The sequence below is a fragment of the Notamacropus eugenii genome, chromosome 1 (genome assembly GCF_028372415.1).
Source record: "Notamacropus eugenii isolate mMacEug1 chromosome 1, mMacEug1.pri_v2, whole genome shotgun sequence".
In the NCBI taxonomy this organism is placed as follows: domain Eukaryota; kingdom Metazoa; phylum Chordata; class Mammalia; order Diprotodontia; family Macropodidae; genus Notamacropus; species Notamacropus eugenii.
The window spans coordinates 535,085,651-535,106,626 of record NC_092872.1 but is presented as its reverse complement, the minus strand read 5'-3'; the positions used below and the strand labels follow the sequence as shown (position 1 = coordinate 535,106,626).

General features: G+C 35.7%; 1 protein-coding gene across 1 annotated transcript in view; it reads right to left on the bottom strand.

The window, feature by feature from the left end:
- Positions 1 to 5,304: 5,304 nt before the first annotated feature.
- The window catches only part of YIPF4 (Yip1 domain family member 4), a 33,783-nt gene continuing 18,111 nt past the window's right edge, over positions 5,305 to 20,976 (bottom strand). Inside the window, exons 2-6 of the mRNA XM_072634129.1 lie at positions 11,335 to 11,488; positions 9,946 to 10,117; positions 8,163 to 8,240; positions 6,850 to 6,963; positions 5,305 to 6,431 (exon numbers count right to left, since the gene is read on the bottom strand). Coding sequence (XP_072490230.1) covers positions 6,294 to 6,431; positions 6,850 to 6,963; positions 8,163 to 8,240; positions 9,946 to 10,117; positions 11,335 to 11,488 — 656 coding nt within the window. The 3' untranslated portion in view covers positions 5,305 to 6,293. The remainder of the gene's footprint in view (positions 6,432 to 6,849; positions 6,964 to 8,162; positions 8,241 to 9,945; positions 10,118 to 11,334; positions 11,489 to 20,976) is intronic.

Below are 20,976 nucleotides of genomic sequence, written 5' to 3'. Positions count from 1 at the left end.
TTGTACATAGTAGGTGCTTCATTGCTCGTTGGTTAATTGCTGAAGACAGGTCGAGCAAAGGTAGAAACTGGGATCTTGGATCAATAATCTAAGCTATCTGTCTACTTCAACAAACCTCTTTCTAGCCAGACACTGCCTGTACTCACTTCTCAAGCATTAACATGCTCTGACTCCCTCAAACTCTTATCACAGTAATATTGACTTTATTTGTCATAGTAAAAACCCCATCCCCTAAATTCCCAATGTCCCACTCCAGATCTGATTTAACCCCACCCCACCCACACTATGCTCTTGGAATTCCAGCTTTATAATTAAGTTCCCATCTGAAAACTTTCTGACTCTCATACTCTAGTTCTCAATGAGATCTAGGTCCCTCCTATTAACAGACGGACCTCGGAAATAATGTGGATTTGGTTCCAAAACACCACAATTAAAGCAAGTATTACAATAAAAGAAGTTACAAATTTTCTAGCTCCCCATGAATATAAAGTTACATTTACACCAAAGTGTAGTCCACTATGCAATATATATATCTTAACTACAAAATACTGTATTACCAAAAATTCCTAACCATAATTTGAGCCTTCAGTGAGTCATAATTTTTTTATGGTAGATCTCATCTCTTATGTTGATAACTGCTGAATGACCAGGACGGTGTTGGAATTGCGAGGCTCCTGTGGCAATTTCTTAAAATAAGATGACTGCCACACTGATTGACTCTTCTTTTCATGAAAAATTTCTCTGTTGCATGCAATGATGTTTGATAGCATTCTACCCACAGTAGAACTTCATTCAAAATAGGAGTTAATTCTCTTAAACCTTGACTCTGCTTGATCAACTCAACTTATGTAATATTCTTCAGTAATGTTGTTTCTCAGGGAACAGGGAGACCCCAAGACAGGGAAAGAGATGGGGAAATGGCCAGTCAGTGAAGCAGTCAGACACATGCAACATTTATTGATCAAGTTCACTGTCTTATAGGGATGCAGTTCATGACACCCCAAAACAATTACAATAGTAATATTAAAGATCATTCACTGATCACAGATCTTCATGAGAGAAATAATAATAATTATGAAGTTTAAAATACTGGGAGAATTACCAAAAAAGTGCAGACATGATATAAGCACATGCTATTGAAAAATGGTGCCAATAGACAAGCTTGATGCAGGGTTTTCACAACCTTTCAATTTATTTTTTCAAAATTCTGTGAAGTGCAATAAAATGAGGTAGTCCTGATGGGTTATGTTTACTTATATTTTTCCTCTCCCCCTTCCCCACAAGGGTCTTGGTTGGAATGAATACAAACTGGGCATGAATCATCTATTCATCACTCTTGATGTAGGTAACATGAACACACATAAAGGAAGTATGTAAGATATCCACTTAAAAGACTTCTTAATATAACAAATGAGCCCCTTTCTCTAACTGAGTGGGACCTAATAAGACCAGTCCTCTCACATTTGCAGTACTATTATTTAGTACTTTCTCTCTCTCAAGAATACTTCTTGAATAACAATAGCCCCTTTAATTGTTTGCAAATTCATCCTAGGAAAATCTCTTTATTACCTATCTCTTCACACATTAAGTCTTTCAGCTCAGTACAGTCTGAATATCTCTTACTATTTAAAATTAAAGATGAGATGCAATGTATCTTTTCTTCACAAAGTTCCACTGTTATGCCACTACCACACCATTCTTTTTATTTACTTTTTGTATCTGGAAGATCTAGCATATTTGTCAAATTATTTTCTTGAAATAGGCCTGAGAAAAGTACGAAAGAACAATAAAATGATCCATCTTCATAAATAATCACTTCTGTTTTCATGATTGGAAAATTATCCATTCTGAAATTTCTTCTGTATATGGAACAAGACAGACAAGAACATTCTACTTGTGATATGTATGGTCTTTATGGGAGAATAAATTTTATAAGGAACCATTATAATTCAATTACTTATAATACACAATACTACACTTACAATCACTATAAAACAGTGCAAAATACCAAATTTTTGATCAATCAACAGTGTCCACCTACTACGTGTAAAAGAATTTGTATTTTTTAAAACAATTTTCTCAGTTTTCTTTATTTCTAGATGACAAATCTCTTCCTAGAATAAGTCATCTGAGTCAATTTCCTCTGATTTTGTATAATTAAATTGATTTACAAGTTATCTTCTAGAATTAAAAGGTGATCAATGGCCATGGTTACAGATAAACCAAGGTTTGTACACTTGATAAACCTAAGACTGCTTTATTCCAAAGTTAATGATTACAAGTAGGAATGTATACATAGTTTCAAAAGTATTAACAAACTTTTTACATTCTATAAACAAGTTAATTCAAAATAATTTTATAAAATAGATTTCATGGCTTTTATATTCATTTCTAATTATATCAAACTATTTAGACAGGATGCTTAATGGCTTTTCTTTTTTTTGCATAGCATTTGCAAAACTCAAGATTAAATACCTCAAAAGAAAAAAAAAACCCTATATACTCTCCTAACAAATTATAGCTTTGTTATGGATAAGCCAATGATCGATAAAAAACTTGGAGGTAATTATTTTAACAACTACATCCCGGAAACCACTACTACTATAAATTCTAAAAATACCTAACTTCCAAAAAAAATTTAATAAGTCAAAAATAAATATGATTTATATAGAAAATAACTTTTAATCCTTCTTTTCAATATATTCTAGCTCAACTACCATTTCTTTGCATGTAATACGAAACTTCTCTGTTCCCCATCTGCAAAAAGACAAGGTGAAATCACAAACAAATTTCATGATGGTTTGTTACAAAGAATATAAAGAGTGTGTTTTTAAAAATGTAGTAGCCACATCTAAAACTCCCTATTCAGGAAATATGGTTACAGAGATGTATTTCTAAAGCTTTAACAAGCTGACATACTGAAAAGTCAAATTCTAACCATTTAGTCAAAAAATAGCAACTAGCACCCATTAAGTATTTACCACATAACGAAAAATGTTTTTTAAAAATTCAAGTTCCAAAGTGAAATTTTAAAAAGTGATATTATCTATGAGCTCAGTAAACAGAGAACGAAGAATTAAGTATGATAGCTATGAATCTCTGCTTGAAATAACTCTTCCACAGCACACTACTGAAAATTATTTCTGCCTGTGCCAAAACAAGGACTGAGCTTGCCCTGCAGTCAGTCTCACCAGATTGTGCGGCAATCCTAAGAAACAGGATCAAAAATTGAGTGGGAATGAAACCTTAGAGATCACTTAGTCCAAACCCCTCATTTCATAGAGAGGAAACTAAGGCTAAAGGTTGAGGGATTTGTCCGAGATTATAAAAGGAGGCGATAGCACAGGTGGGGTCTGTCAACCAAAAGATGATGAATCAATTGACTTAAGGCATAGCTTAAGTTGGCCAAAATGTACACTAACCTGGTAAATCTTTATTTAACTGATGGTATCCAATATTACTGTTTTCTGTTAAGATGAATAAAAATAATCCTATTGATTTCACATGTCACATGTGAACATTACATGTTACATATAGCATAAATATTGGGGAAGCTAATATGAACAGAGTAGACTTAATGTCTGGAAAATCTAAGTTCGAATTCTTCCTCTGATACCTAGTAGCTATGACTCTAGATAAGTGACAATCTCTCAGCTTCAGTTTCTTTATCCATAAACTGGGGACATGAGAAAACTCGTGTGAAGCACTTAAAACCTTAAACAATTGCATAAATGTAGGCTATTGTTTTTATTTTCACATACACTTTAAGTAAAAATAAATTAATAATTTATAAATTTATTAACTAAAACAGCTGTCAAATGTATTAGACAAAGTGTAACATTCAATCCTGTCTTTAAAAATGTACAAACTTGTGAAAGTCTAAAGACAACTGAATTCAAAATAAATGGTAGTGATTTTTTCTTCTTCAAATAAGAACAAAGGCATTGTATTATCTTCTTTAAAAAAAAAAACTATTTTTATAGCCACAAAACAAGCTAAAACCTACATGTTATGACTTTTTTTGGCTCACTATTTGAAAAGCAGATTTGATAATAACAAGGCAAAATGTGCAAATATATTGGCTAGTCTTTTTTTTCCCAAATCAAATAAGACCTGATCTAAAGTTCTTACACTGATCCATCAATAATCTTAAATCAATATGACTGCACAAAATCTGAAAACAGAATGACTTCATTGCCTGTCAGTGTACCACTACTAAAATATTAATACAAATCTGTACTTACTAGCTTCAATCTAATCCTTTATTTAAGCAAATTTCCTCATTTGTGGCTCTCATGTCAAAATGCTATCTGTTGAGCCTGATAAAATGAGAAGATAAGCTTTTGTTTATTCTTGTTCTTAATGCTAACTCTTTTTTTTAAGGTATGCTTTTTAAACACCCTAGATACAATACCAAATTATTTACTTGGCAACTTTGAATAATGATATATTTCATATAAATTAATTTTCCAGATAACAGAAGTTTTTTGCCTAAAGTATCTTAGCCATTTTCCAATGGCTATGTATCTATCCTATCTCCTTCCTGCACATAATTTTCTTGATGCAAGGTTAATTATCATCAACCTCAGCTACTTTCACTGTATTTTAGTAGAGTGGTGACCTCAAAGACTACTGAAGTCTACATTGCTGCTAATTCTTCTGCCTCCTTCCTCACTCTGCTGTTATAGTACTTCTCAAAATTTTTGTTTTCTAATTTTGAAAGAGAACAGAAATAGAAAACAAAAATTTTGCTTTCTCTCCCCTCTCTTGTTACTTTTAATCTGCTATTCAATCTAAGTTTATAAAATCAGTAAGCTCATTTTTCACAGAATTCTAAACCCACACAGGCTTCATGCCTTTCCCAAAGGATACAAAACATCAGATCTGTGAGAGCTATTTTCCCTGTAGGCCTTTTTCACTTATTTTCCAAGTTCATGGAAGTAGGAATGTTAATTTGGTAATGAGTGTTCCAGTTAAGAAGACTGCAGTCCAGGGAATATATCTTCTGGTTGTGAAGGGAACAGTTAATATAGATATAAAATACTGAATAGACAATAGTTGAGACATTTGCCAGTTTATGGTCATTAACCCTAAGACATAAAATAAAACATTTCATTTGCTTTTTATAAAAGAATGTAATTAGATAATTTGATCTCTAGAGCTAAATTATCTACAACATCAACTGTTACTTATGAGTTCCAAACATTGCTCTTTGAAAATTTGCATAATTGTTAAAGCACATCTCACTTGCTAAAACACTAGACCATGAAATGTAACATAAAACAAGGTGTTATAAAACACACACACAGTTGGGAAACATTTTATTTTTTTTTTTCTATTTCAAATAACAATTTAATATGTGAATTTTAAGCTTCTCTCTGCCATCTTCAATTTTTAATGACTAAAAAAACCTAACCATTTTACTGTCAAACTTAAGATTCACACTTTAAAATTATTTACTAATCTTGTAAATATACTGTTTTCCTAATATTAACAATTTTAATAAATGCCATACACAATACATTTCTTTGCTCCTTTGGTCAGAAATATAAATAGGAACTTTAAATCAGATTTCTGGATATTCAAAAATGGTTTTTAAAAGCACAAACTCAATCTATTGTAGTAACTACTAAAATTATTTTAGAAGTTACCATCAAGAATTCTTAACAAGGAAGTGTCAAAGCTGTGCAATAGATACAAAAATGTTATGTACAATTTAAAAAACAAATTTAAACCTATAAAACTCAATGGCCAAATTAAAGAAATTTTAAGCATCAAATTTAAAATACTTCATTTTTTTAGGTCATACAGAAATATATTCTGTGAATAATCAGGATTATTTCATAAATATATATGTGTATATATAAATATATATACCTACAGAATTTGCTGTGCGAAAAAAATCCAGCTTATTAAATGAGAAAAAAATTGCATTTTTAGATTATCAAGATCTTGCCATATTTACCCTTCAAGTGTAATACAATAAGCCAGTTCTGGTGCTTTTGGCACAGATATTCAGGTATATATTGACACAATCTTATAAACACAATGTTTTTATATTTTATTCACTGAAATATGAAGAATTTTAAACAAAATCTAGAATTCTGACACATCTATATAGCTACACTGCTTAAACAGAATGGACAAACAGGCTTTTAAATCTTAAATCTGCGTTTAAAACTGGAACATATAAGACTCCACCATCTACATGTTTTCTCCAATCTATTCCATGTGAATTTTCAGCCTGCTTATGTATGTATTAACTTTCTACCCATATATAACTTTTTTTCAGATCACACCCCAGTATATAAGGACAAGAAATAAATGTATAATAAAAAAATTGGGTAAATCAGGAGAGGCTTCTTTGTCTTGAATTCTTCACCAACTAATAGGGAAGCAGCACTGTACGCAGCCCAAAAGACTCCAAACAGCTTATGGGGAGAAAAAGATATTATATTAGCAAATAAAAGTACTCTTTGAATACTACAGATAAGGACAAAACCTAACTCATCTACTGCGAACAAACCCTACTCAACTGATTATTGTAGAAAATTTAAGTAGCACTCCAAGGACATTTATACTCTAGTAGAAAGAATGAGAGTGGGAGTCAGGATACCTAGATTCCAGTGCTTTGCACATAGTATGCACATAATATATGCTTGCTCCATTTATTTACTCATTCATTCATTCATTCACTCATTCACATTATTTTGGGGAAACATTTGCTATTAAGTAAAAATCAATTTTGTTGGCACCTCAGTCTGTTTAAAGCTAGGGAACTAGCACAATGATTTTCCAGTAGAAGATACAATATAGCTTTAAAAATAAAATATACACTGTATAACTTACTTTTATTAGTGTTGATACAACGTCAAATGATCCAACCACCAAAAGTAAAGGAGCTATTACAATGAGGGGAAGTAATGAATATCCTATGACACCAAGAACTTGACCATATGCAACCTGTGAATTTTAAAAATTAATATTATAGGAATCCAAAACACCATAATAACTTTTGAACACTCACACTATTTGCTTAGAATTAACATATAAGAATTAGGAAATAATTATGAGGCAACATATAAATTATACTTCACATATTATTACCCAAATCAGTACAGTCCTGATACAGGATTATAGTGATTTATATTTGTAAGATGGGGGAAAAGCAACTGTTTTACTAGAAGTATATTTCAAGACAGACAGCAAGAGAATGAAATCAAGATAAATCTTCTCGCTTATAATTTAAAGCTTGATTGAACATGGTCAATGTTTTGTTTTGCTTAACTACGTACATATGTTAAGAGTTGTTTTTTTTATAGTGTGGGGAGAGGTAAGAGGGAAAGAAATCAAATATTTCTTAATTGAAAAAAAATTTAATTAAAAAACCTAAAGCCTGAGTACGTGAAACATGACTGCAGAGACATCCCCCATCTCACCCCCAAAAAAGATTTGTAATTGTCTCAGTTCCCTCTATCTTCAATTACAGAGTAAAGTATCACAATAAATAACATGTAGATTTAGGAAAAATTGAATTCAAATTCCATTTTTTGATACCAGCTAGCTTTGTGACCATAGGCAAGTCACCTGAACTCTTTGAGTTTCACCCAGTCTCTTAGACTTTAATTTATACAGAGGTAGCTTACAGAATTATAGTTCCTTGGCATATTCAATTATTCCTGGTTTGATGAAAGGGAAACTAGAAAGAATTAAGGAAAATTTTAAGAAGTGAAAATTTAGTAAAAATTAATAATATGAAATACTTATCGTTTTAATTGGGGTAAGAGGAGGTACATAATATAATATTGAATCTTCTCTGAATGTGGAAAACCAGTTAAAATTTTCTCCCCACCTTAAGGAACATCCTTTAAAGAGCCCTTCTGATGTACCTTTTTTTCCTCATCTACAAGAACATAATGTTCTTGTAGATGATTTTTAAGGTCTCTTCCAGTTCTCAAATTTTTGGCTATTCCTTCCCCACAAGTTCTCAGAGAACTGTTAAAAGTCAAGTATATATAGTGAGAAACTGTTCTCACAGTTTATATTACTTTCTATTATTAGCAAATGAATTATTCTTAAAAACCATACAAATTATAATGGGTCTACAGAATGCCAAATTTTATTATGTAAATAAAGGATAATTTTCATAAAGAGTTACTTACTTCTCCACCAAGTACTCTGGCTAATAAGAAAATTGTCAGAGAGCCAAATATCCAAATAGTTATAATCCATGAAACCACCTTAATAGAAAATAAAAAAATTAAATAATTTTTTTCCTCATGTAAGATACAAAGTAATTGTCAATCATCAAGGTTCAAACTTAGTGGCTAAATATAAGTCTAAATATAATATATATAAATATAAATAATATAACATGTAACAATAAATAAATAATATATACAAATATAATATATAAATATATAAGCTAAATATAACTCCGTCCTGAGAGGGAGTTGCTATAATCAATGTTAGAGACCCCTGTCATAGTTTTCTATTTTTTCCAACTATTTGGAAAAAGTCAAATTGGTGATTTAATAAGACCAATTCTCCTTAATGAATCAGCCCTCTCCTTCACTAATTTTGCAAGCAAATCAAATGAGGAAGGGTAACTTAGTTTGGCAAATAATTTCAAATAACTGGCATAAAAACTAACAAAAGGGAAAAGTAACATCAATATGAAGATTTTATTTCAAATGCTGAATGTCTATAAAAACACTGTACTAATCCACAAAAGCAGTAAGTCTGGACCTAAAGTGTTCAAGTTTCTCTTACTAGCTATCTTACTAGCTATCTTACAGATATATCTATCATGAGTAATTTTGCCATGTGTGTGAGTAAAATAACTAATTAGTAAACTACTGTGATTTTCTAAAAACACGGAGCAGATTGAACACCAAAGAAAGAACTGGTAACAGGAGATAAAGGAAAGGGAGGAGGTCAGTGAGTTTGGCAAGACTTCTCTAGGAGACATCTGCTTGCAATAGGGACAATTAGCACACTGGCAAAGATTTGTAAAATGCTCACTGTCCAAATTTGGGAGACTGAGAATTTAGGAGGAGTACTGAAGAGGAGGAAATCTGTTGCCTATAAAAATAGGGGCTGCTGAACATTGAAGGGAACTACATATAACAGGTATGGAAGCTAAAGGAACTGTCTTAGTGACCTACAAAAATAGTATAAAAATTGTGGAATTTCACTTATTCTAATCTTGGATGTTAAATAAAGTATGAGTGAAACTAGGACTGTATTACATGTATTTGTATTACATGACTCACTGACGATACCATCAAATTCAGCAGTTAATTTTTCTTTTCTGTCACAGACACCTCTTTGGCAGTCTGGTGAATCCCATAGACATCTTCTCAGAAGAGTGTTTTTATGTGCATTAAATAAAATGTTAGACTACAAAAGACACCAACTATATTGAAATAAATACAGTTTTTCCAATCCAAACTCAAGGATCCCCTAAAATCTAGCCAGTGTCCTTGGGGGTCTCGAGACCCTAAGTTAAAAACCCCTAAACATATTTATTATCCTTTATTAGTAGGGAAAAAAGTCAAATTGGTGATTTAATAAGACCAATACTCTTTAATGATTCAGCCCTCTGAATTTCTCCTTCACTAATTCTGCAAGCAAATCAAATGAGGAAGGGTAATTTAGTTTGGCAAAAATTTTTGACTGACCAAAAATGTTTATTATTCTAAAGGTAATATGTGTGTGTGCTTGTATATATATATATATATATATATATATATATATATATATATATATATATATATATAGTATATGTATATGTATATATACAAGCACACACACATACATATATATACATGTAATATATATAATATTATATCCTCAGCTAACCAGGAAAAATACTTGACTATATTTAATATTCCAACACTTTTAAAAGTTTAAAACATGCATGAAATAAAGCAGTGTACTTACCCTGAACTGTCCATATAATGAAATCATTGAGAAGAAAAGAACAACTGCCAGAGGGCCCCAAAAATCAGGATTGTCTCTCACCACTTGTCTATTAAAACCAAGTGATGGCATTGGCATCAATACACACCGAATTTTGTAGTAAATATCCTTCAGATCAATGTCCAGTTCCTCCCTATAATTTAAAAGATATGGAATGTTGTCACTTCAAAATTACCAGGGTTAGGGACAGGGACAGTAATCTTGAACCTGGGTATAAATCTATACAAGGTTGTTTCTGGAAGTGTCAGTTTTTAGTAGTATGTCTTTCCACCTGTGGTTATAGATCCCATTTGTTATTTTTACTTTCACTGAATGTCAAGCTGACCTTATCTGTTAATTACAGGATCCATTAGAGAAAGTAAAGGGGGAAATTTTCTGACTTCCTAAGAATTCTTACTAAATGGAGAGCTTGAATACTTATGATGACATAGGAAGAAATAATATGACATAAAAATCACCTTAATAGAAAAAATGTCTTGAACAAGGGAGGTGATAGATTTCTTGTATTCAGTCCTGCTTAGATCACATTTGGAGTGCTATTTCCAATTCTCTATCTTTATTAAATTAGAGGCTAGCCAAAAGGTGACTAAGATGGTGAAGGAACTGAAAAACTACAACATGTAAATTTTGATGAAAATATCTGCTAACATTTAACTAAAGGAAGAGGAGACCTTAGAGAAGAAAGGAGAGATTGTTTCCTTCAAAGCAGTTGTCATATCTTATTCTGTTTGGAACTAAAAGGAGAAAAAGAACCAAAGGGATGGAAGCTATAGAAAACCAGATTTATGCTCAGTATAAAAGAGAGGCAGCACAGTCAGGAAAACAGGAATTCAAGTTCCATCTCTGAAATATAATGGCTGGGTGATCCTGAATAAGTCACTTAACTTTTCTTTATTTGAGACAACTATAAGACTATATATTGCAGAAATGATACCGATCTGCATTGATAGAGGGATTTCCCTCACTTGGGGGGTTCCCTATACCAAGGAAATCACAGGTCAAGCTCATATCTCTACAGGGAAAAACTTTCTAAAAATTATAGACATCCAAAAAGGGAATGGATAGAATGAATAAGTCCTATCACTAAAGGTGTTCAGAAAAAAGCAAGCTAATCATTTGTTGAGGATGCTAGAGATTTTTTGCTTCAGTTAAGAGGCTGGACTAGATTAGACTTCTGAGATTTGTCCTAACTCTAAAATTCTTTGGTTTTAATAAAATCTACTAATTTAAAACAACCTGTAAGCTCTCTCTCATCTGTTTCTAAATAAAATGAAAGATGAATACCAGCATTCACAGAGGAAAATCTACCTTTTAACAACCAAAAGAAAGAGCAGCATTATTTGAACATACAAGAGAGGTTTGTTATCCTCAGGGTCATCATCTTCCACTTCCAAGAGCCAGCCATAGCCTCTCTGTCTCAGAAATGTAGTTGCTGTAGATTCTTTGATGAAGTCTCCACCAAGGTTTAGTTTGACATCTGGGGATGCTATTGAACCACTGAGATCTTAAAAAGAAGGGGAAAAAAGGGGATGAGGAGGTTAAATAAAATGTTCATGATTTTACCGAAAAAAGTTTACATACAACTTAGTTCATTTACTCAACAAACAAATATTAAAAACTTATCATGTGCAATACTGGACTAGAGGTCAACAACTGGGAAAAATAAAAAGATAAATAAAACAGATCAATAGTTTCTGTCTTCAAATAACTCTTTAAAATAAAAAAACTTCTAATTGAATTTAAAGAATTTTGGAACTGGCTAAGTACCTAAATGTCATCCAGTTCAACTCCCTCAATTTGTAAATGAGAGAAAGAGGCTCAGAGAGATGAAATTTTATATTTTAGGTCATATAGAAAGTTAGTGATGTGCCAGAATTAAAACCCAGGTGTTCCCGCTTCTTAGCCAATGAGCTACCACATCCTGCTTCTCTGAAATGTAGATAGAAATATACAGAATTCAAAACACTTTAAATATAATAACATGAAAGAGCAAAATGATAAGCTAAGACCCAGACCCCTCATTATCAAAGGCATTTATTAAGCCTTTTAGAACATGATATTAAAGGGTGCTACAAATTATTTGATTCACTTAACTATTATTTATTAAATATCTACTATGTACACAAAGCACTATTCTAGGTTCTGGGAAAGACACAAATGTGTGTGTGTGTGTGTGTGTGTGTGTGTGTGTGTGTGTACACACACACATATGCAACTATATAATTACTATAGTGCTGAAGAGAAAACTTCAAATACACAAAAGTTGTACAAAATAGGATGCAAGTTACAAGTAAAGAAAAAACTTTCAACTGAAAGAAGGAAAGAAAGGAAACAAGGAAGGCTTAGTGGAAGTGCCATGTGGGCTAGGCCTTGAAAATCACATATATTTGAATCAATTTCTTATATACCTTGGAAATTATGCAGTGAACTGGGAGACCTGCTGCAAAGATTTGAGAGGTAAGGGAAACAACAGGGAGAATTAGAGGAAGGGGAAGGAAGGAAATTCCAGGTATAGAAAACTGCTATAAAAAGAGTACAAGAAAGAAAGTACTGGACATATATTCAGAATGATGAGTGATCTGTTTTGGTGGAAGTGCAGCACATGTAGAAAAGAATAAATGTCTGGAAAGGCAGAGATCTCAAACGACAGGCTAAGGAATCTGGATTGTCACAGTTACAGAAATGGACCTTTACCTGGAATCAAACTTCATTGAAGCCTTTTCTGTTTAGCCTCCTATCTTCTCCCCGAAATCACAAGAACAGCCACAGTACAAAGGCTATCTTTCATGACATCCCATTTTAAACTATGAAGTAAATATAATTTGCCAGCCCTTTACTCTTTAAATTATTTTGTCAGAGCAAGCCAAACCAATCTCATTCCTATTGCACTAGTTTTCCAATCCTGGTCATTCAGTCTTATCTGCATTAGATGCATATGCCATGCCTACACTTCCTCATCCTGAACCCATTTCTAAAAAGCCCCTATTCCTCCCTACATGATTCTCCAAATAGATTAGGCCTGTTTTCCGTTTTTTGCCCATTCTAATATGCTCTTTAAATTCTACTTCCTTGATCACCAACAAAGTCTCCTATGTCCTTGATCTGTTCAGCCAAAGACCTACCTTCAATTTCCTTAATTTAGTAGAAAACTGACTCTCCAGTAAAGATATAACATCTCTAGTAACCCTCTGCAATAAATGTCATTCTTTTTACTTCTCTCAAGTCACAAGGCTAGGATTAGGGATTAGTATACTCCTCAATCCTCACTTATAGCTTTCAAACCATTCCACTAATACCATTCACTAATGACCTCTCCTCTTTTGAGGTACATGTGATCTGTGTCTATCACCTACTCCATCTTTGTTACTTTCACTACTAAATTCCAGATCATTTATCACCTTTCTGAATGACTACATAACCTGGTTCACAATTCTCCTCTCTATTTTATCACCTGCCATCATATGGAGGGACTGCCTATACATACATACTATTTGTGCCCGATCTGTGGTAGAACATTCCTAGCTCATATTGGTCTGATCAGCCACACTGAAACTTGACTCTAGCATAGTGATGTCATTTTGGTCCTCTTCAAGGATGAAGAACAATCAACCAACCAACCATATACATACATACATACATACATACATGATGATGACCCCTTAATTCCTCAAATCCAATAAATACTCTCACCCTACTTCAGTGCTTCACTTGTCTCATAATTCATAGTGAATTGTGGAGTCAAAACAAATTTAGAGGAAAGGACCTTAAACATCTTTCATACAGCTCCTTAATTTTACAGATGAAGAAACTGAGGCCCAGAAAGGTGAACTGACTTGCCCAAGGTCATATGGCTAATAAGCCAAAAAGCTAGAATGTTAAACTTGTTTTTCACACTCCATGTCCAGCTGTCTTTTCATTACAACCTCCTTTAGTATTTTTCATGTTTCTGTAGTTATGTTACCCTAGAATCCTGATCTTCCACCATCCTTCAACTGCAAATCAACATTCCAGTGGTTTTCTTTACTATTCAATTTCTCTGTTCCTGTTACTAAGCATCACTGTAGAAATTCATGAAAGTGAACTCACTTAACTTATCATAAGTTGGCACACAGATTTGGGCTTTTAGTCCTTCTTGACAATTCTTCCATGCCATCCCTATCATTTCTTTATTTTATTCCCCAAAGAATTTGTCCCAAGCCTTTTCTTCAGTGTGGTCCAGTGGAAATATGGCATCAGAAAACTGGGTCCAAATCCCATCTCTACTATTTACTGTTTTGCTAACTTCTCTGGGACTAAGTTTTCCCATCAATAAAACTGAAAGGAGTTGGGCTAGACAATATTTAAAAGTCCCTTCAAACAACAAGTCTTATGATCCTATGATATGAACTTCATATGCTCCTACCTTCACCTAATACTGCTCTATATACAGTAAGATAGAATCAATGTGAAATTGTATTGAAACAAATATTTATCTAGTTGTGGAACACTGTGCTAGACATAAGATAACAAAGCATAGGTGAAGTCTCTGTCCTCATTAGGCACATAGTCTATTGGGGTGAGGGGCAAACATATTAGTACAATACAAAGTAAAACATAAGTGCATTACCTAAGTCCCAGGGATGAAAGATCATTACTACCCGGGGAAATTCAGGGAAGATTTTATGAAAGGGTGACATTTGAATGGCATTTTAAAGATTAGGAAGAACTGTATCACTTGAAGGCAAAGAGAGGGCATTCCAGGTTCAAGGAGCTAGATGACCTTAGAGATCATATAATGCAATCCCCCTCACTTGATAGGGAATAGGGAGCAATGTAGGGCTTTAAGATGAAAGCAACATGACCAGGATTTATGTATAAGAAAGTTTAATTTGGCAGCAAGATGATGGATGGGAGGATGGGAAGAAACTGAAGACAAGGTGGCCAGTGGTTTCCTCTTACATACATGTCACTAATGGGGAGTAGGGTATGTTCATGCAAGACTAATACTTCTGGTTTGAGGGCTGCAGAGGCTTTTTCAGGCCTGCTTTCCACCTTTGGAGTCCACCTGATCCAACTAACTTTCACCTATGGCTCCAAGAAGCTGTAATATGCACAGCAGCCACACCCTGGTAAACTGTTTTGGCAAATAGGTTAAACCAGCTTACGGGTAATAGAGGGTCTCAAACCCAGTAGTGAGTTAGGGGAAGAGTCTATCCCAAGCATGTGAACACTTCCCCTGGTGGAATGGGTGGATGAGAACACTTTGTTCCAATAGTCATGAAGTTGGTAGAAGTAGGCATCATGGAACGTTTAGAACTTGATTAGACATCGAAGACATCAAGGTCATCTACTATCTCTCATGCCATCACCAATCATCTTGACTCTGTCCTGCCACTGGACTGTGATGACTCTGGAAGAAAGAGTGAGGCCAACAACTTCATGCAACTCTGTCTCACTTAAATCCAATTTACACATGAATTAAAAGACATCACCTACTCCAATTTTCCTTTTTTACTTATCTCAAAGTCCTGTGGTGACAGGCAAGTGACAAACAGCAGGTATGGATACACAGGGAGCTGTAGTCACAACCCTACACATAGGTAGCTCGGGCCATAGGGTCATCTTGCCACTGGAAGCAGCCCCCTGGGTGTCTGAGTCGCCTTTTAAGGATTGCACTGTTCACCTCCTTGTGTGAGGAAGAGGCTTGAAAAGGTACCCTAAAAATTGTTTACTTAAACAGCACTGGCCTGATTATTGAGGTAGGTGGGGATCCCACCTGGTAGGCAAAACACACAAAAAAATGTACAAAAACTTCTGCAAAGATGATTCCACTCAGCATCAGTACATGGAATGTGCACACACTTATAGACAACATAAAATCCTGTGGACCTGAAAGACAAATAGCTCTTGTTGCAAGAGAACTCAGCAGGTTATTACCTCCAAATAGCAGCCTCGAGTGAAACAAAGCTGGTAAATGAAGGCCAGACTATGTAAGTCAGAGTTAGGTAAACCTTTTTTTGTAGTGGCTGCAGTGAAGGCAATGCCATGAAGCTGGTGTAGATTTTGCAATCAAAACCAATGCAGTCAACAAGCTTGTATGCCTACCAAAAAGACTGAACAACTGACTCATGACAATGCAATTGCCACTTACAGGAAAACACAGTGCCACCACCATCAATGCCTATGCTCCTACCATGAAGAACCCTGATCAGTTCAAGGAAAACTTTTATAAAGACCTGGAGACCCTTATTATCAATGTGCCAAAAGAGGACAAGCTTATAATTCTGGGAGACTTTAATGCTAGAGTAGGCTCAGACCACCAGGAAGTCATGACAGGGAGTCCTCAGGAGGAATGGAGTTGGAAATAACAACAGCAATAGTCATTTACTACTGAAGACATAGGTATCTGATCATCTTCTCATCACCAACACTGTCTTCTGTTTACCTAAACACAATAAAACTTTGTGGATGCACCCTCATAGTAAACATGGCATTTAACAGACTATGTGATTGTAAGGAGGTATAATAGTAAAAATGTCTTTTGATTTGTATGTAGACTGGATTTAAGTGAGGCAGAGTTGCATGAAGTCATCAGTATCACTCTCTCCTCCAGAGTCATCATCTGGCAGGACAGAATCAAGACGACCGGCCATGGTTCAAAATATAGTGGATGACCTCGGCGTCTTCAGTGTCTAACCAAGCTCTAAGAGCTCCACATCCCCTGCTTCAGCTGCCTTCATGGCTGTTGGAACAAATTGTTCTCATCCACCCATTCCACCAGGGGAAGTCTTCACATGCTTGGGGTACTCACCAGTGGGTTTGAGACCCCTTGGTTATCCTCAACCTGGTTTAGCCCATCTGCCAAAAAGGTTTACCAGAGCGTGGCCACTGCGCATGCTGCAGCTTCTTGGAGCCAGAGGTGAGGGTTGAGTGGAACAGGAGGACACCAAAGGTGGAGAGCAGATCTGAAAAAGGCTCAGCAGCCATCACACCAAAGGTTCTGGTCCTTCCTGAACACACCCTACACCCATTAAAAGTAAAGTACAAGTAAAGTTTAGAAAGATACAGGATTCCTGGCTCAGTAAGAAGGCAGACAAGATTTAGTTTTATGCTGATAGTAACAATCCAAAGCACTTTTATGAATTCCTGAAAGCTATTTATGGACCAAAAACCTATGATGCATCACAACTACTTAGTGCTGATGGAGCCACATTGATTAGTGATAAGAACATGATCCTAGAAAAATGGGCTGAATGCTTCCATAGTATTCACAACAGACCATCATCAATCAATGCTGAAGCCATTGACCAAGTTGAAGTCAATCCCTCTTTAGCAGAACTTCCAACTGAAGAAGAAGTTTTGAGTGCCATTAGGCTTCTTTCATGTGGCAAAGCACCTGGTGCTGATTCTATTCCAGCTGAGATTTACAAGGTAGGGGGGACCATTGCTCATACACTGAAATTTTCCAGGTTATATGGCAAGAGGAGGTTGTCCCCAAGGAATTCATGGATGCCTCCATTGTCCATCTCTATAAAGGTAAAGGAAGCTGGCAAGGTTCTTGCTAGAGTCCTTCTTAATAGGCTGATCCTTCACCTGGAAGATGGTCATCTACCTGAGAGCCAGTGTGGCTTCAGAAAGGGCTGAGGAACAGCTAATATGGTGTTTGCTGCTTGCCAACTCCAGTAGGAATGCCAGGAGTAGAACGGAGGTCTATACATAACATTTGTAGATCTGACCAAGGCCTGTGACACTGTTAGTTGTGAGGGCTTATAGAAAATTATGTCAGAATCTGGTTGCCCAGAGAAGTTCATCAGCAATATACGTCAATTTCATGACGGCATGTTTGCCCAGGTTCTGGATAGTGGACAATGCTCTTGTGACTTCCCAGTCACCAATGGAGTAAAACAGGATTGTGTGCCTGCTCCCATGCTTTTTAACATGATGTTTTCAGCCATGTTGTCAAATGCTTTTAATGAGGATGAACACAGCATCAAGGTCAGCTACCATACTGATGGTAAATTCTTTAATTTGAAAAGGCTAAAAAAGACAAGACCAAAGTAGAGGTAGTGTTGGTGCATGATTTTCTGTTTGCAGATGATTGTGCATTCAATGCAGCCTCTGAAGCTGAGATGCAACAAAGTATGGATCAATTCTCTGCTGCCTATGTTAATTTTGGCCTGATTATTAACACCAAGAAAACACAGATGTTCCATCACCCACCACCACACCATCCATACGTGGAACCATCAGTTACAGAAAATGGAGAAGTTTTGAATGCTGTGGATAAGTTCACTTACCTTGGTAGTCTACTTTCCAGGGATGTACACATTGACAATTAGGTTGATGCACTCATTGACAGAGCTAGCTCAGTGTTTGGGAGGCTCCAAAGAAAAGTATGGGAGAGAAGAGGTATTAGACTGACTACCAAACTGAAGGTTTACAGAGCCAATGTGCTGGCTTCATTGTTGTATGCTTATGAAACCTGGACAGTCTACCAGGACCATGACAGAAAACTGAATCACTTCCATTTGAACTGTCTTAGGAAGATTCTGAAGATCACCTGGCAGGATAAGGTATCAGATACTGAGATCCTTACTCTAACTAAACTGCCAAGCATTCAAACTATGCTTCAGAGAGCACAACTCCAATGGGCTGGCCAAGTGGTTCAAATGCAAAATGTACGCTTGCCAAAAGGACTATTTTATGGAGAACTCGCACGGGAAGGCAATCATGCGTTGGTCAGAAGAAGCGATACAAGGACACTCTCAAGGTCTCTCTCAAGAACTTTGGATTTGATTGTGTGACATGCGAGATACTGACACAGGACCACTCAGCATGGCATGCCCACATCAGAAAGGATGCTGTGCTCTATGAGCAAAGCAGAATTGAAACAGCACAAAGAAAATGCAGGATGCTCAAATTTGGAGTATTCACCCCAAATGTTCATGCAGACTATCTGTTCCCAATCTGTGGTAGAGCATTCCGAGATTGTATAGGTCTGATCAGCCAGTTGGACACACTGAAACTTGACTTTATCATGGTGATGTCATTTTGGTCCTCTTCGAGAATGAAGGACATCAACCAACGATTGTAAGGAAAAGAGAGACAGGATGTGAGAGTAATGAAGGTAATGTGTGGCACAGTGCTAGACTGATCAGCGACTTATCCAAGCTAAATATTCACATTCAACAAAAGCAGAGGTGGTAAGGCAAAATGATTACCAGAAGAATTAATGTCAATAGATTAGAGCACTTCTCTAAGGGAGAAGTTTGTTGCTAATTTAGAAGGAAAGTTGAGCCAACACAAGGCTGGCAACAATGGAACAGAAAAGAAGAGATCAGCTTTTAGAGATTTGGTGTACAGCAACTGCATTTGCTCATTTGGGTCAGAACACCAGAAACAACTACATTGGTCTGAGGAAAATGATGGGGAAATTTAGAAGCTGCTAAATGAAAAAGAGAACTCCACAGGGTTTACTAGCAATATATAGTTCATCCATTTCTAAGAAGGCTGACATTTAATTCCATCAAAAGTAAAGTACAAATGAAGCTTAGAGAGATGCAAGACTCTCAGCTAAATGAGAAGGCAAATAAAATTCAGTTTTATGCTGATAGTAACAATCCAAAGCACTTTTATGATGCCCTTAAGGCGATTAATGGTCCAAAGACCTATGGTGTAGCTCAGCTACTCAATGCTGATAGAGTCATATTGATTAGTGACAAGGACATGATCCTGGAGAGACGGGCTGAACACTTCCACAGTGTTCTCAAAAGATTGTCATCAATCAGTGTTGAAGCCATTAATCATTTATACCTCAAGATGAAGTCAAGACCTCTCTAACTGAACTTCCAACTGAAGAGGAGGTTCTGAAAGCCATTAGGTACTTCTCATGTGGCAAAGCAGTTGGTGCTAATTCAATACCAGCTAAGATTTAGAAGGGGAGGGGGGTCCACTGCTCATACAGAAGCTGACTGAAATTTTCTGAATTACAAAGCAAAAGGCATTTATTCCCCAGGACATTTCCACTGTCCACTCTATAAAGGTAAAGGAAATAGATTGTCCTGTGACAATCACCAGGGTCTCTTAGGGGCCTGAAAGACTCTTGCCAGAGTTCTCCTTAATAGACTGATCCTTCAGTTGGAAGATGGTCATCTACCTGAGGCTTCAGAAAGGGCCTATATGGTGTTTGCTGCCCAGCAACTCCAGGAGAAATGCCAAGAATAGAACAGAAGTCTTTACACACTGTAGATTTGACCAAGGCCTTTGATAGTCAGTTGTGAGAGTTTATGGAAAATTATGTCAAGATTTAGTTGCTCAGAGTTCATCAGTATCGTACACCAATTTCATGCTTCCCCAGGTTCTGGATAATGGACGATGCTCTTGTACTTTCCTAGTCAACAAGGGAGTAAAACAAGGCTGAGTGCTTGCTTTCATGATGTTTTCAGCCATGTTGTCAAATGACTTCAATGAGGACAAAAAAAATGGCATCAAGGTCAGTTAGAACACGGATGGTAAATTCAACTTAAAAAAGACTACACTCCAAGACCAAAGTGAAGGGAGTATTGGTGTATAATTTTTCGTTTGTAGATGATTGTTTATTCAGTGCAGTCTCTGAAATGGAGATGCAACAAAGTATGGATCAGTACTCTGCTGCCTGTGCTAATTTTGGCCTAACAAGCAACACCAAGAAAACATTAAGCACTATATCAGCCAGCGCTACACCACCCACACGTGGAATAAATGGTTACAGCAAATGGAGAAGCTTTGAACGCTGTAGATAAATTCACTTACCCTGACAGTATACTCTCTAGGGACGTACACATTAATAATGAGGTTGACACACTTACTGCCAGAGCTAGCTCAGTGTTTGGGAGGCTCCAAATGAAAGTATGGAAAAGAAGAGGTATTAGACTAATTTCCAAACTGCAGGTCTACAGAGCTGTTGTGCTGACCTCGTTGCTGTATGCCTGGACAATATACCAGCATCATGCCAGGAAACTGAATCACTTCCAT